This window comes from Chiloscyllium punctatum, chromosome 10 (assembly GCF_047496795.1).
Source record: "Chiloscyllium punctatum isolate Juve2018m chromosome 10, sChiPun1.3, whole genome shotgun sequence".
Classification (NCBI taxonomy): domain Eukaryota; kingdom Metazoa; phylum Chordata; class Chondrichthyes; order Orectolobiformes; family Hemiscylliidae; genus Chiloscyllium; species Chiloscyllium punctatum.
In genome coordinates, this window is record NC_092748.1 from 52,373,798 (window position 1) to 52,390,857 (window position 17,060).

Sequence of the window (17,060 nt, forward strand, 5' to 3'; positions counted from 1 at the left end):
AAAAGCATTGGCCTAGATGTTGAACTAATCACAGTCACTATTTCAATGCAGAAATGAATTTTGCAAAGGTACCCTGCAGAATCCCCATTATAGCACATTCTGAAAGAATTACCCAGGAAACTGAATTTTCTGTCAGGCAATTCCTTTGTGCCTAGAATCTTCCAAAGTCGCCATTTAAAAATCAGAGACCTTGAGGGTTCCTACAAAAATAAAATAGTTCCTGAGTAATACTTAAGAGGATGGAATACAGTCTTAACTCCTGGGTATTATTAAACTGACCTGATGCTTGTCACCATACCTCACATTGATCCTGACTTGGCAATGCTTCCAACACACATGCAGACTCCCCAATGATCTGGCTCAACACCCCTAGGAAGACAGTCATTCGGAGGGCCCATGCATCCCAATCAGAAAGTGAATAATTGGACATCAGGTTGCAGAAACTGCTGCCACGCATGGAACTCAGAGGTCCATACAACAGCAGGAAAAAATAGGGGGACATAATCTCCCCTGGATCATTGGACTCCCACAGGAACCAATTTCTTCCATCCTTCCTGACTTACGTGAAGCACTGTATCACTTATCTTGCTAAGTTGCACCCTACTCACATAGCATCAGGCCCACCTGGCATCCTACTTACCTTCGATCCTAGCAACTTATCCCCTATTCAACTGGCATCCTACTCTAGTACACAAATCCCTCACCAACTGGCACTCTATTCCCTTACCCATTTGGAACCCTACCACACCACTCCCATCCCAGCACCTTGACATCACACTTTATTAGCTAGCAATGTGGGTCTCACAACGTTTAAATTTTAAGCAGTTGATTGCAGTGAAAATGGAGCATCTTGCAACTTCTATGCTACAAAAAAACCCTATTTAAAATAAAACTAGAGTGCCAATCTGTGTGAAATGTCACTCCTCAGCAAATCAAGCCCATTACTTCATTAATCACTAGTTCACCAGCAATTTTTACATGATGCAGAGCATAGTGCTCAGTGGTTAGTACTGCTGCCTCAACACTAGGGGCCAGAGTTTGATTCCACCCTTAGACAACAATCTGTGTGCAGTTTGCACATTCTCCCCATGTCTATATGGGTTTCCTCCAGCTAGTCAGTTTCCTCTCAGTACAAAGATGTGCAGGTTAGGTGGATTACCCATGCTAAATTATCTACAGTGTCCTGGGATGGGCAGACTAGGTGAATCAGCCATGGAAAATGCAGTGGTGGGTCTGAGTGGGACATTCTTCGGAGGGTCAGTGCTGACTCTGGCAGAATAGCCTGCTTCCACACCATAGAGATTCTAATATTCTATGAACATTGTTTTATCTGAAAGACGTTCGCATAACAGTACTGTACATCATAAGTAGCCACCCTGTATTTATATGCTAAAAATGAAAGAGCTCGGCTCATCAATAAGCCAAGTGTATCACTAAATTATTTTAGAATTAAGAAAACATGCAAATAATGTAACAGTGTAGGTCCTGAGCAAACCAGTTAAAATGCTGACACCAAAAGCTTCCTAACCTTTCACCATCACAACTTCAAACAGGCATTTGTAATTTTGATTATAGAAGCTAAGGAACTGCATTTAGGAATGTTGAGAATGCTAACAAGAACTTTGATTAAAAATATTGATAAAATGGATTATATACACTATTATTTGGATCAGAAATCTATCCACCCTCATTATTCTGCAGCTACCCTTCTCCTCTGAAAATAGCAACTTAATTACGATCCCTCAAGAATACTTAGTGTTTTTAGTTCTAGTAGGGCATGAAATTAAAATTAAACAATTACAATGTTTGATTTGGCTTTGTTTAGACATGCAGAGCCAAAGTCAGAATACACAGAATGTATAATGCCTTCAACTATTTCTTAAGACCAGAAAAGTACATTATTTCATTGAACAAATTGAAACAACGTCTGAAATTTATCAAGGAAGACAACGAACTGGCCAAACAAAAGAAGCTAGGAGTGTCAGATACTGGAAGTTCATGTACTTTGTTGCATTAAATTTGCTGCTAAATTAAGGCTTTACATCACTAAGATTAGAATAGAAAGTTATGTAATTGCAGTGATGTAGTGCTGTTAATTTCAAGAACAATGGCAATAGTAATTTGTTGGCTGTTACTGAAGGGTGGCCTTAGTTTTTTCCTACGTCCAGCAATCTAGCGAACAGAGTTTATATTAAATTTTTTGAACTTATTTAAATCTTTGTTTAATGAAAGCTCCATGCCTGAACATGGGAGTTTAATTTAAATAAATGTGAGGTACTGCATTTTGGAAAGGCAAATCAGGGTTACTGAAAAAAAGAGGTCTTGGAGCGCAAGTTCATAGTTCCTTGAAAGTGGAACCTCAGGTAGGCAAGATAGTGAAGATGGTGTTTGTTGTGCTTACCCAAGTTGCGGAGGTCACGTTGCAGCTGTCCAGGACATTGGTTAGGTACAATTCTGGTCTCCCTACTATAGGAAAGATGTTGTGAAACTTGAAAAGGTTCCAAGAAGATTTACAAGGATATTGCCAGGGTGGGAGGGTTTGAGCTATAAGGAGAGGCTGAAGAGGCTGGGATTATTTTCCCTGGAGCATCAGAGGCTGAGGAGTAGCCTTATAGAGACTTATAAAATCATGGGGGGTTTGGATAGAGTAAATAGATAAGTTCTTTTCCCGGAGGTGGGGGAAGTCCAAAGGTAGCCTGCATAGGTTTAAGGCGAGAGGGAAAAGATTTAAAACGGATCTAAGGGGCAGTGTTTCCATGCAGATGATGGTGCGTGTATGGAATGAACTGCCAGAGAAAGTGGAGGAGGCTGGTACAATAACAATATTTAAAAAAGGTACCTGGATGGTTATGTGGATAGGTAAGATTGAGAGGGATATGTACCAAATGCTAGCAAATGGGACTAGATTAATTTAGGATACCTGGTCAGCATGGACAAGTTGGATTGAAGGGTCTGTTCCTAGGCTACATCTCTATGACTATCTAAAACTCCATTTGCTTTGTTGTAACATGTTCCCGTGCCTTTAGCTCTCAGTTTCCCGAAGTTTCCTTTGTGAGCCCAGAGGTTTGCTTCTTGCACTTTACATTGTGTCATTTGCTATTGTAGGACTTTTGGCTGGTGTTAGTGTTGTATTATCGTTCTACTAAGCTTGTAATGACCCTGAAAAAAAACTTTATTTTTTCTGTACAAGCATATATCTATTTAATTTCTAGTTTCCTAACTCAGATCTGAGTGCGTATATTGTGAGAGCAGTCTTCAGAATGCACAGACACTGACCAATGTATATTTATTTGTTGTGGACATGTTACAATGCACTTCTGGAGCAGGTGAAACTTGAACCAGAGCTGTCTAGCCCAGATGTGGGATACTATCCTGCACCACAAGCCCCTTGTCACTAATTATTTTTAAATCAACCTCTTCTTTCATATTACAGCAGAGGCAGAAGGAAGGATTGATGCCAGTAATCATTAATTCAGCGATAAACTGTATTCACAGGATGTGCATTAACTGAGGTTTCACTTATGCTCCTATATTTTGGAGCAGACTGAACCAGTTTTAAGTTTGGAGGTGCATTTATGTAAAATAACTCTGGAAGTAAAAACTTAACAAGATTAAGCTCAAGTTACAGCAATTCTTTACTTCTCAGTATTAAAACACACAAGAATCAATATTTCCTGGCTAGAAAAAAAAGCCTCACTAGAATCTAGAGCCTGGCAAGTACATACACTCGAAACATCTGCCAACCATCTGCAGCTGCTCAATGACCAACGCTCCACAAGATCAAAGAACTGGGATGGTTTGTTGATGATTGCACAATGTTCGGCACCATTCAATACTCATCAGATATTGAAGCAGTCCATGTCCAACATTCAAGCTTGACCTCACAGATGTTTACAGCACAGGAGGTCAATCAGCTCATCGTATCCACACTGATTAACAAAGATCTGACTACACTAATCCAGTTTCCAGTCTGTGGCGCACAGCCTTAGAAATTATAACAATGTGTGAATATCTAAACACGGTTTACATGTTACAACCACAAAATTACATGGAAACAAGTTCCTTACTCCCATAATCCTTTGGGTGAAAATATTTCTCCTCAACTCTTCTCTTATCTTATCTTTTACCTTAAATCTATGGTCTTTGGGTACTGACCCGCCTACTAACAAGAAAATGCATCTTCTCATCCATCCTCACCATGCCACATGTAATACACAATATCAGGTCTCCTCTCAAATCTTCACTGTTCCAAGGAAAACAATCCCTGTCTATCCAATATTTCCTTGTAGCTCAGATGCTCTCACCCACACAATCTTCTGGTAAATTTCCTCTGTACCCTCTCTAGTTCAATCACATCTTCCAATAATGTGATAACAAGAACTGCATGCAGTGTGCCAGTTGTGACCCAACCAGAATTTTATACCATTCCAGCATAAGCTCTTTATTCCGGTATTCTGCTTCAGCTAATAAAGACAGTTGTCCCACAGATCTTCTTAACCAACTTATCTACCTGTCCTGTTATAATCAAGGATCTGTGAACACGAAGGTCCCTTTGATCATCAGTACTTTCCAGGGTACTAACATTCTGTAATCCCGTGCCCTCTCAGCATTCCCCATGTGCCTTCCTCAATTTTCTAGGTTGCCACCGATCTGTCCACCATATAGTACATTACCCTGGTTGCCAAAGACTCATTTTCCTGAGCACGTCATGCACATCATTCATTCACAACCTTATCAAAAGCCTTACTAACATACATGTAGACTAGGTCAAATGCATTAACCTATCAATTCTCCTGGTTGTTGGCTCCTCAAAATTTGTTAAACATGACTGTCCCTTAACAAACCCATGCTGACTATCTCCGATTAATTGGTCTCCCTCCACGTGCAAATATATGGTGTCCCTCAGAATTCTAGTAACTTTCTGACCACCAAGGTTACCCTGAATGGTCTCACTGATCCCTTCTTCCTTTTTTTGAAAAGGTAATGGAACAACATTACCAGTCATCCTGTCTGCTGGCACCTCATCTACGAGTAGAGAGGACTTAAATTTTTGCCAAGTCTCCTAACATCTGCTCCCTTGTCTTCCATCATATCTGAGCATGCAGCTCATCACTTTCTCAAGGGAAATTGAAGATGGGCAAAAAATATTGATCTAGTCAGCAATACTCACGTCCCTGAATTATTTTTAAATTAGCAAGTGTGAGAGACGTGTGAAAAAAAAACTCTATGAGCTGTTATTTTTATTATTTTTTCCTGTCCTTAGAGCATTTATTTCAACATATCACATGGAAAATGCAGAAATGGCAAGATTTTAAGCATAAATCTTGAAAATATTCTTGGATAAACCAAAATTAAGATTCCAATGGAAGAACGCTGCCCAAAATCTTGTTTTATTTATTCACTCACTTGTGGAATGTGGGTGTCACCATCTGGTTGCCCATCCCTTTAGGGGCGCATGGTGGTTAGCACTGCTGCCTCTCAGTACCAGGGTCCTAGGTTCAATTCCAGCCTCGGGTGACTGTGTGGAGTTTGCACATTCTCCCCGTGTCTACGTGGGTTTCCTTCGGGTGCTCCGGTTTCCTCCCACCGTCCAAAGATATGCCGGTCAGGTGAATTGGCCATGCAAAATTGCCCGTAGTGTTAGGTGCATTAGTCAGAGGGAGATGGGTCTAGGTGGGTTACTCTTCGGAGGGTCGGTGTGGACTTGTTGGGCCTAATGGCCTGTAGGGAATCTAATCTAATCTAAACTGTTTTTGAGAAAATAGTGGTGAAATGTCTTCATGAAGCACTCATCAGAATTTCTGTCACTGGGCTTGAACCATTAACTCTGCTTTCTTCCCACAGATTCTGCCAGACCTGCTGTGTTTCTCCACTAATTTGTTTTTGTTTCAGAACTCCAGCGTCTGCAGTTTTTTTTAAACAAACTGCTCGGAAGACAAACTGTAAAGTACAGGTCGTGCCTTTAAAATCCAGAACTCTAAAACAGTAAGCATATTGATAAGAGAAATGCAATATGTTTTCTATAAATAAGGAGTTGAATAGTACTACTGTAATAGCAAAAGTGATAAAATAATTTCCTTAACTGAGTAGAGACTACCGTAAATTTTGAAATCTTCTATGGAAAAAAAGCTAGAAGACTCATTATGAAATCTTCATTTGTACAAAATTAGCTCATGTGGTGATGGGATGATGTTCACACATCTATTTCAAATTCTCTGTTGAATTAGAGAATTTTTGAATGATGATTTGTTTCTCCTTTTTAAATCTTTTCCAAGAAAAATGGAAAATGGAAAAAAAGCAGAAAAAAACCCAAGAAACACTTGATACACTGTTGAATTATATAACATAACAGAACTGGGTAGCATGTAGGGAGAAAATGTTCCCACATGAAAGAATTAAGAATGAGAAAGCACAAATTTCAAGTAACTAGTATAAAAAAAGTGATAGCAGCAAAAAAAAAATCAGTGATTATGGTCTGAAATGCAGTCAGAAAGTCTGAAGGAGACTTTTAATCAAAGTATTTAGAAAAGGAATTAGATGGCTATTTGAAAATGAACAATGTGCACAATAATGGGGAAATGATAGGAGAATGCAACCAAATGAGTGACTGATTTCAAGCACTGGCACACATTTGATGGGCTGAATAGCTTCCTTCTGTGCACTAAAACAATTCTGAGATACTCCAATTTCTGACCTTTTCTTAAACCACTAAGAGCCTAGTGTGGACAAGTGGGATTAGTGCAGGTAGTATTTTTGGCAATATAGGCATAATGGACAGAAGGGCCTCTTCTGTATTGTGCGATTCTATAATTCTATATAGAAAGCTGCAACTGAGCACCTGTTTTGATATTGCAGTACATTACTTTTTTTTTTAAATGACAGCTGAGACATATTCAATAACTAACTGCTAAAACAACAAGTTGTACCTATCAACGTGTGGGTAAAGTGACAAAGCTGTGCAGGCACATCTGGAATTAAATTTGTGACCCCTCCAGTGCTTTTTCTTAACAGTAGTTAAAAATTTTGACTTTCTATATCTTCATATGCATGGGTGTACAGAGAATTTAAGTAGGTAGGAGTAATCCAGCATTCTCCTTGAAATATGTAATTGCATCTCATTGTCACAACCAGGATGGAGGCAATCAGTGAGATCTGGTTTCAGTTCTCAGGTGCTTATTCTGAGAAAGACTGACACAGAGAAGCTAGAGCCTGGTGAGACCAGATCATTGTGTTTCAGAAAGAGGCCACCCCAACAGGCTGGGAGGGAAGATGGATGGTCATGCACAGTTCAAAATGATAGACAGGAATTATGAAAGCATATGTCAAACTATTAAACAGCATGGGATTTTGAGGAGACTCAACATCAAGAAAAAAATGCAGACTGGATCAATGAAAAAGGCAGTGGACTGCATAAGGGGAGCAAAGGACAGAAAAAAACCCCACCATTACAAGAAATTCCACAGCTGGGGCACAGATACAACATTTCTACAACTGTTTGCCATGGTATGGTGCCAGATTGGAGCAAAGGTAAAATGCATTACCAACACAATCAGATTTTCTGGAGCTAGCAAGTTAGAAAAGTAGCATCTTGAAATGGCTTCTTCCCAGGAATATGGCTTAATGTATGAAGGAGGAGGGATGGCCTCAGACTATGAGTCTGAAGATTCCAGCTCAACACAAGTGGTCTTCATCTCTGCAGACTCAGGTAAATTGGCATCATGAGGCAAAAAACAAACATTAATAGGAATAAACTTATAGGCCCCCTAAATGTAGTAATATTTGGACAGAGAATCAACAATAATTTTATTATTTTATGTATTAACTGGTAAGTAGACTTTCAGCTTCATATGGCTTGTCAAATATAACTAGCATAGGTAATGGAAGAGGAGTGTGTATCATGATTTCCTGCAATTTTCCGAGAACAACAACATTGTGGAAACAACCAGGGATTAAGCCATTTCATATTAGGGTTAGTGATCACATAGTTCATACAAACACATGGAAAAGGAGCAGAAAAAGGGCATGCTCTGCCACTGTTGATCTGTATGTGTTTTGAACTCCATATTTCTATCTTCCCCCAAACATCTGATTTTTAGTGTGTAATGTTCAGTGACTCCACCCCCAGCACTGTGATGCAAAGTTCCAAAATCTCTCAACCCTCAAAAAAAACTCATCTCTGACTCAGTATGGAGTTCAGAAAAGGTGTGTAGTAAAGCAAAGCTTCTCAAACCCTCTCCCAATCATTGACCATGTTAAGGCTGGAAAACTGATCAGGTCTCATCATAATGAATTATGGCTTAGGTGCTACTTCTGTTGTGAAAAGTCATACTCAACTCAAGATTCTCCCCCCTCCACAGATTTCATTGAGCCGGCTGATTATTTCCATCACTTAGTACAATGAAATTAGAATTAGAATCCTACAGTGCGGAGACAGGCCCTTCGGCCCAACCAGTCCACAGCGACCCTATGAAGAGTAACCCACCCAGACCCATTCCCCTACCCTACATTTACCCCTGACTAATGCACTTAAGCTACATGTTCGTGAACACGATGTGCAATTTAGCATGTCCAATTCACCTTACCTGCACATCTTTGGATTGTGGGAGAAAACCGGAGCACCCAGAGCAAACCCACGCAACTGTTTAAAATATTGTGCCTCGTTTATCTAAGTTAGGTTCTCAGTTTCTCCTGACGATCGGCTTCGTTCTCATCTAAGTTCCTTTGATAAACCCCTCGCCTTTATTTTCTCTCCATTCGAAATATAATTTCGTTTTCATTAAAATAACGGAATCAATACTGTGGAATAACGCATTCCAACTCTACAGCAAATTGAGTCTAACCGGCTTTGGCTACAACATAAAATCTCGAGGTTTTACAAACAAGTCTCAGAAGGCCGTTATCAACATGCTATATCTGATCGCAGAGGGATGCAAACAGCGACCTTCCCGTCTCATTCACTCGGGCCCATGAACAGGTGCTGTCAGGGTCGAAAGACAGCTCCATCCTGAGCAGAAATGAAGGTGGCAGCTGGAACATACCTTGATGGGTTTGGTGTCCTCCGTTAAGGCCTTGCCGTGCATCTCCTCCATTGCCCTACAGGCCTGCGAGGATTTGGCGAACTTCACGTACGCAATGCCCTTGTGATCTTTGCTCTGTTTGTCCCGAACAACCCAAATGTCCTGGATCTCACCGAAGAAAGAAAAGTTCTCTCGGATCACCTCCTCCGATGTCGATTTGCTGATGACCAGAAAGAGCCGACTGTTGGGGGGGTGATCGAGGTTTGCCATAGGACGCGAGCCTCCAAGATCCTCCATGATCGCGAATCTGGCGCATGCACTCAGACCACCAACTGCCAGCACGATCACGTGACACAAAAGAACAAGCCCCACCTAACTTTGTGATACTGAGAAACAGTGCGCCCAACCCTGACACACTTTTTTTTTTAAAAAACTGGCCCCGCCCCGCTTTGTGATACCCGAAACGAGTCCTATTCCGTGACACATGGGGATTTAGCTCCGCCTCGCTTCGTCTCACAGAGGAAATGGACCATCCCGCGGTGTGACGATAAGGAATTGGCCCCGCCCGACTGCGTGACACGGCTGAACTTGCCCCGCCCTGCTCAGGGAAACAATACAATTGGTCCCGCCCCACTTTGTGACACACAGGAATTGGACTCTCCCCATTTCTGTGACTTTAAGGAATTGGTCGTGATGTCTTGTCCTCAGCTGTGCTATTCCGGCATAGCGAAAGTTAGTTGAATGATCCGTTGCATTGAATGGTGAAGCAAGGAGACCTTTTCATTGTTACCTGATCGATTATATATCAAGGTTCCGTGATTGTAAACATATGATGGAAAGACATTGCAGCTGTTAGCATCACTTACTATAGAGTCATAGAGATGTGCAGCTCAGAAACTCGTCCATGCCGACCAGATATCCCAACCTAATCTAGTCACATTTGCTAGCAGTTGGCCCATATCCCTCTATCATTCCTAATGAAGGGCTTTTGCCTGAAACGTCGATTTTCCTGCTCCTTGGATGCTGCTTGACCTGCTGTGCTCTTCCAGCACCACACTCTTGACTCCCTCTAAATTTTTCCCATTCATAAACCCATCCAGATGCCTTTTAAATGTTGCAATTGTACCAGCCTCCACCACTTCCTCTGGCAGCTCATTCTATACACCACCAACCTCTGTGAAAACGTAGCCCCATAGTTCCCTTTTAGATCTTTCCCCTCTCACTCTAAGCCTAGGCCCTCTAGTTTTGGACTCCCCACCCCAGGGAAAAGACATTGTCTATTTATCCTATCATGTCCCTCATGATTTTATAAACCTTCATAAGGTCACCCCTCAGCCTTCGATGCTCCAGGGAAAATAGCCCTAGCCCGTTCAGCCTCTCTATAGCTTAAATCTTTTCTGAACCCTTTCAAGTTTCACAACATCCTTCTAGTAGAAAGGAGACCAGAATTGCATGCAAATATTCCAAAAGTGGCCTAACCAATCTCCTGTACAGCTGCAACATGACCTCCCAACTACTACACTTAGTGCTGTGACCAGTAAAGGAAAGCATATCAAACGCCTTCTTCATTATCTTATCTACTTGCAACTATTTTCAAGGAGCTGCGAACCTGCACCTCCAAGGTCTCTTTGTTCAGCAACACTCCTGAGGACCTTACTATTAAGTGTATAAGTCCTGCTAAGATTTGCTTTCCCCAAAATGCAGCATCTCACATTTATCTAAATTAAACCCCATCTGCCAATCCTCAGCCCATTGGCCCATCTGATCAAGATCCTGTTGTAATCAGAGGTAACCTTCTTCTCTATCCACTACACCTCAAATATTAGCATCATCTGCAAACTTACTATACCTCTTATGCTCACATCCAAATCATTTATATAAATGATGAAAATTAGTGGACCCAGCATCGATCCCTGTGGCACTCCACTAGTCACAGGCCTCCAGTATGAAAAACAAGCCTCCACCACCACCCACTGTCTTCTACCTCCAAGCTGGTTCTGCATCTAAATGGCATGTTCTACTTGTATTCCCTGAGATCTAACCTTGCTAACCAGTCTCCCATGGGGAAGCTTGTCGAACGCCTTACTGAAGTCCATATAATCACATCTACTGCTCTGCCCTCATCAATTCTCTTTGTTACTTTTTCAAAAAACTCAATCAAGTTCATGAGATATGATTTCCCATGCACAAAGCCATGTTGACTATCCCTAATCAGTCCTTGCCTTTCCAAATGCGTGTAAGTCCTGTACCTCAGGATTCCCTCCAACAACTTCCCCACCACTGATGTCAGACTCACTGGTCTATAATTCCCTGGCTTGTCCTTGCCATCTTTCTTAAATAATGGTATCACGTTAGCCAACCTCCGGTCTTTGCCACCTCACATGTGACAATCGATAATACAAATATCTCAGCAAGGGATCCAGCAATCACCTCCCTAGATTCCCACAGAGCTCCAGGGTACACCTGATCAGGTCCTGGGGATTTATCGACTTTTATGCATTTCAAGACATCCAGCACTTTCTCCTCTATAATATGGACATTTGAGATGTCACCATCTATTTGCCCACATGCTATATCTTCCATGTCCTTCTCCACAGTAAACACTGATGCAAAATACTTGTTTAATATCTTCCCCACCTACTGCGGCTCCACACAAAGGCTGCCTTGCTGATCTTTGAGGGTACCTATTTGCTCCCTAGTTACCCTTTTGCCCTTAATGTATTTGTAAAAACCCTTTGGATTCCCCTTAACTCTATTTGCCAAAGCTATCTCATGTCTCCTTTTTGCTCTCCTGATTTCCCTCTTAAGTATATTCCTGCTGCCTTTATACTCTTCCAAGGATTCACTTGATCTCTCCTGTCTATACCTGGTTCCTTCTTTTTCTTAACCAAACCCTCAATTTCTCTAGTTATCCAGCATTCCCTACACCTACCAGCTTTTCCTTTCACCCTAACTGGAATATACTGTCTTTGGACTCTCGTTATCTCATTTCTGAAGGCTTCCCATTTTCCAGCCGTCCCTTTACCTGCAAACATCTGCACCCAATCAGCTTTTGAAAGCTCTTGCCTAATACTATCAAAATTAGCCTTCCTCCAACTTAGAACTTAGATCTGGCCTATCATTTTCCATCACTATTTTAAAATTAATAGAATTATGGTTGCTGGCCCCAGGGTTCTCCCCCACTGACACATCAGTTACCTGTGTTGCCTTACTTCCCAAGAGGAGGTGAAGTTTTGCACCTTCTCTAACAGGTACATCACATACTGACTCAAAATTTTCTTGTACACACTTAAATTCCTCTCAATCTAAACCCTTAACATTCTAGCTGGAAAGTTAAGATTCCCTACCGTAACCACACTATGATTCTTACAGATAACTGAAATCTCCTTACAAATTTGTTTCTCAATTTCCCACTGACTATTAGGGGATCTATAATACAATCCCAATAAAGTGATCATCCCTTTCTTATTTCTCAGTTCCACCCAAATAACTTCTTTGGATGTGTTTTCTGGAATATCCTCCCTAAGTACAGCTGTAATGCTATCCCTTATCCCTAATGCCACTCCCCTCCTCTCTTGCCTCCCCTTCTGTCCTTTCTGTAGCATTTGTATCCCAGAACATTAAGTTGCCAGTCCTGTCCATCCCTGAGCTATGTTTCTGTAATTGCTATGATGTCCCAGTCCGATGTTCCTAACCATGCCCCGAGTTCATCTGCCTTCCCTGTTAGGCCTCTTGCACTGAAATAAATGCAGTTTAATTTATCAGTCCCACCTTGTTCTCCACTTTGTTCCTGCCTGCTCTGACTGTTTGACTCACTTCTTTTCTCAACTGTACCAGTCTCAGATTGATATCTTTCTTCAGTATTCCCTTGGGTCCCACTCCCACCCCCACCTCCTTACTAGTTTAAATACTCCCAAGCAGCTCTAGCAAATCTCACTACCATTATATTAGTCCCCTTCCAATTTAGGTGCAATCCATCCTTCTTGTACACGTTACTTCTACCTCAGAAGAGGGTCCAATGATCCAAAAATATGAATCCTTCTACCATACACCAGCTCTTCAACCATGCATTCACTTGCTGTATCCTCCTATTCCTGCCCTCACTAGCTCATATCACTGGGGGTAATCCAGACATTACTATCCTTGAGGACGTCCTTTTTAAATTCCTGCCTAACTTTCCATATTCTCCCTTCAGAATCTCATCCTTTCCCTTCCTACATCGTTGGTAGGAATGTGTACCATGACCTCCTCTTGGTCCCTCTCTAATTTGAAAACATTCTGCACCCTCTGAGACATCCTTGATCCTGGCACACACCATTCTGATTTTTCGCTGCTGGCCGCAGAAAGTCTGTCTGTGCCCCTGACTAGAGAGTCACCTAACACAATCGATCACTTCGAACTTGATGTAAAAGCCTCATTATTGTGGTTCTGTTCGCTGAGCTGGGAACTTGTGTTGCAGACATTTCGTCCCCTATCTAGGTGACATTCTCAGTGCTTGGGAGCCTCCTGTGAAGCGCTTTTGTGATCTTTCCTCTGCCATTTGTAGTGGTTTGAATCTGCCACTTCTGGTTGTCAGTTCCAGCTGTCCGTTGCAGTGGTCGGTACATTGGGTCCAGGTCGATGTGCTTATTGATTGAATCTGTGGATGAGTGCCATGCCTCTAGGAATTCCCTGGCTGTTCTCTGTTTGGCTTGTCCTATAATAGTAGTGTTGTCCCAGTCGAATTCATGCTGCTTGTCATCTGCGTGTGTGGCTACTAAGGATAGCTGGTCGTGTCATTTCGTAGCTCGTTGGTGTAGCCACAAAATGACACAACCAGCTATCCTTAGTAGCCACATACGCAGATCACAAGCAACATGAATTCGACTGGGACAACACTACTATTATAAGACAAGCCAAACAGAGAACAGCCAGGGAATTCCTAGAGGCATGGCACTCATCCACAGATTCAATCAATAAGCACATTTACCTGGACACAATGTACCGACCATTCCAACGGACAGCTGGAACTGACAACTGGAAGCGGCAGATTCAAACCACTACAAATAGCGGAGGAAGGATCACAGAAGCGCTTCACAGGAGGCTCCCAAGCACTGAGGATGTCACCTAGACAGGGGACGAAACGTCTGCAACACAAATTCCCAGGTCGGCGTACAGAACCACAACAATGAGCACCCGAGCTACAAATCTTCTCACAAACTTTGAAGCCTCATTATATTAAAACAGGTCTTGATACTAGAAACTTGGCTGTTCATGCTACATTCCCCTGAAAATCCATCACCCCCTCCATTTTCCAAAACAGCATACTTGTTTGGAATAGGGATAGCCACAGAAGACACCTATACTACCCACCTACCTCTCCTACCTTTCTTGGAGTTAACCCATCTACCTGACTGCACCTGTGGATTTTCTCCCTTCCTATAACTATCATCCATCACTCCCCATAGCTCTTGTCAATTCCTCATTGCATCTAACTGTCACTCCAACCAATCCATTTGATCTGACAGGATTTGCAACCAACGATATTTCTTGCAGGTATGATCTTCAGTAACCCTTAAACTCCCCTGAAACTCCCACATCAGATAAGAAAAGCATATAACTCTACTAAAGGCCATTTTGCTCCTTCCAATCTACAGACCCAGAAAATCGCACCATCTTATTGCCGTACAAAACACTGCTCCAGGGGAACTTAATACCTGTAGCTTATGTTTTTAAAATTGAATCAAGAGACAGATCCCAAATAAAACATATAATCAAGAAAGAACCACTCTACTCACTATTAAACTCCAGACTACAAAATGCACCTAATAGTGTATGTTGCAATAGCAGCTACAATTCCTTGGTGGGGCTGGTTGGTTGAATAGCAGATATTGATCAGATTGATGTCAACAGCACAGGATTCAGTCCCTGGTCCAGCTGAATTTAAGCCAGTACCATGAGTTGGACCAATTGAGAACTCAGGAAAAATAATCTATGCACTTCTGATATAATTTTGTCACACATGGAAACAATACTTTGCAATCAAGAATCTATTACTTATCACATTATCACAGCACTAACTTTACTCCTCTAATAATTATAGGTGTCCTCCTCCCCTTTTTACTGCTTATTTACAACTGCAAACTCTGTATACTCGCACAACAACTTTGGAACCATGGAAAGGACATGTAGAAGATTCATATGGATATGAAAAATGAAAAGTTTATTATGACAAAGAAGTGCCTCCATTACTGTCAAATAAATCATTAAGGGAGGATTCTTAGAGTAGTAAGAGGCCATTCAGTTATTCTAGTCTGTGATTGAATGAAATCATAATTGATCTGTATTTACTCAACATGACTTCACTTCTCTTAATACCTTTCACTCTTGACCTCAAATTTAAAATTATTAATTTAAATAAGATTGACTGCTTTCTCTTTTAGATAAAGAAGTATTTTCTGTTTTCTTTCTTGAAAGGCTTTGCTTTATGATAAGGATAAATGATAAGAGATTTGCTCAGCAGCAATCTTATCCCTTTTAAAAATCCTAAAAGATTCAATATCATTACTATAGTGTTCCTATATCAATGTCATCTCTCAGGCCAGTATTCACATTATTAAGCCACTGGTTACAAGTACAGGACATTGGTTAGGCCACTGTTGGAATATTGCATGCAATTCTGGTCTCCTTCCTATCGGAAAGATGTTGTGGAACTTTAAAGGGTTCAGAAAAGATTTATAAGGATGTTGCCAGGGTTGGAGGATCTGAGCTACAGAGAGAGGCTGAACAGGCTGGGGCTGTTTTCCCTGGAGCGTTGGAGGCTGAGGGGTGACCTTATAGAGGTTTACAAAATTATGAGGGGCATAGATAAATAGGCAAAGTCTTTTCCCTGGGGTCGAGGAGTCCAGGACTAGAGCGCATAGGTTTAGGGTGAGAGGGGAAAGATATAAAAGAGACCTAAGGGGCACCTTTTTCACGCAGAGGGTGGTATGTATATGGAATGAGATGCCAGAGGATGTGGTGGATGCTGGTACAATTGCAACATTTAAGAGGCATTTGGATGGGTATATGAATAGGAAGGGTTTGGAGGAATATGGGCTGGGTGCTGGCAGGTGGGACTAAATTGGGTTGGGATATCTGGTCGGCATGGACAGATTGGACCGAAGGGTCTGTTTCCATGCTGTACATCTCTATGACTCTATAGGGCAGACCACATTGTATGAATGCCTGACACATAACAACCTCTGAGCATCAATGTACAAACAGGTTACCAAGAGATCAGAGGAAACATTTCAAAAGTGTCCTCAAAGCCTTCCTGAAAGAAAGAAATATTATAGAATTCCTGCAATGAGATAGAGGCCATTCAGCCCATTGAGTCTGCACCAACCCTGCAAAGAGCATTCCATCCCGTAACCCTACTTTTACCATGGCTGGCTGATCTAGCCTGTACACCTCTGGGCACACTATTGGGCAATTTAGTATGGCAAACCTGCACATGTTTGTACTTTGGAAAACCAGAGCACCCAGCGGAAATTCATGCAGAAACAGAGAGAATGTGCAAACTCCACATGAACAGTCAGCCAAGACTGGAATCAAACTCAGGTCCCTGGTGCTGTGAGGCAGCAGTGCTAATCACCATGCTACTGTGTCCTTCCAATATTCCCAATAGACTAATGGGAAATTCGAGTCAAGACAGCCCATACTAGAGGAGAAGCATCTGTGAGGGTGCCAATCATTTCACACATTTCTGACAGGCCCAGATGGAGGTCAAATGCAAAAGCATGTAAAAACCTGCAAATCACACCCATCCACTTTAGCAAACTGTGTCGATGCTGCTCCTTTAACAAGGTAATGCTATCTTTGGCTTTTCTTTCAGTGAGGTCGTAAAATCAGCATTTCTAAAAAGTCTAGGTTTGAAGGGTTTTAAGGTCAGCTTGATTATAACTAATGGATACTGCCTCAGGCAAAAGATTTTCAAGTTTAAAAAAATATTTGTACAATGAAAGACGGGTGTAGCTCAGTTTTTCTCTGGTTTGGTTTGGTTTTTAGTAGTCTGGCTGTTCA

The 17,060-nt window shown here is 41.6% G+C and overlaps 1 protein-coding gene across 1 annotated transcript in view; it reads right to left on the reverse strand.

Annotated features, from left to right (window-relative positions):
* Nucleotides 1-9,508, reverse strand: part of rbm45 (RNA binding motif protein 45) — a 35,301-nt gene extending 25,793 nt beyond the window's left edge. The window contains exon 1 of the mRNA XM_072579129.1: nucleotides 9,039-9,508. Coding sequence (XP_072435230.1) covers nucleotides 9,039-9,314 — 276 coding nt within the window. The 5' untranslated portion in view covers nucleotides 9,315-9,508. The remainder of the gene's footprint in view (nucleotides 1-9,038) is intronic.
* Nucleotides 9,509-17,060: the final 7,552 nt, after the last annotated feature.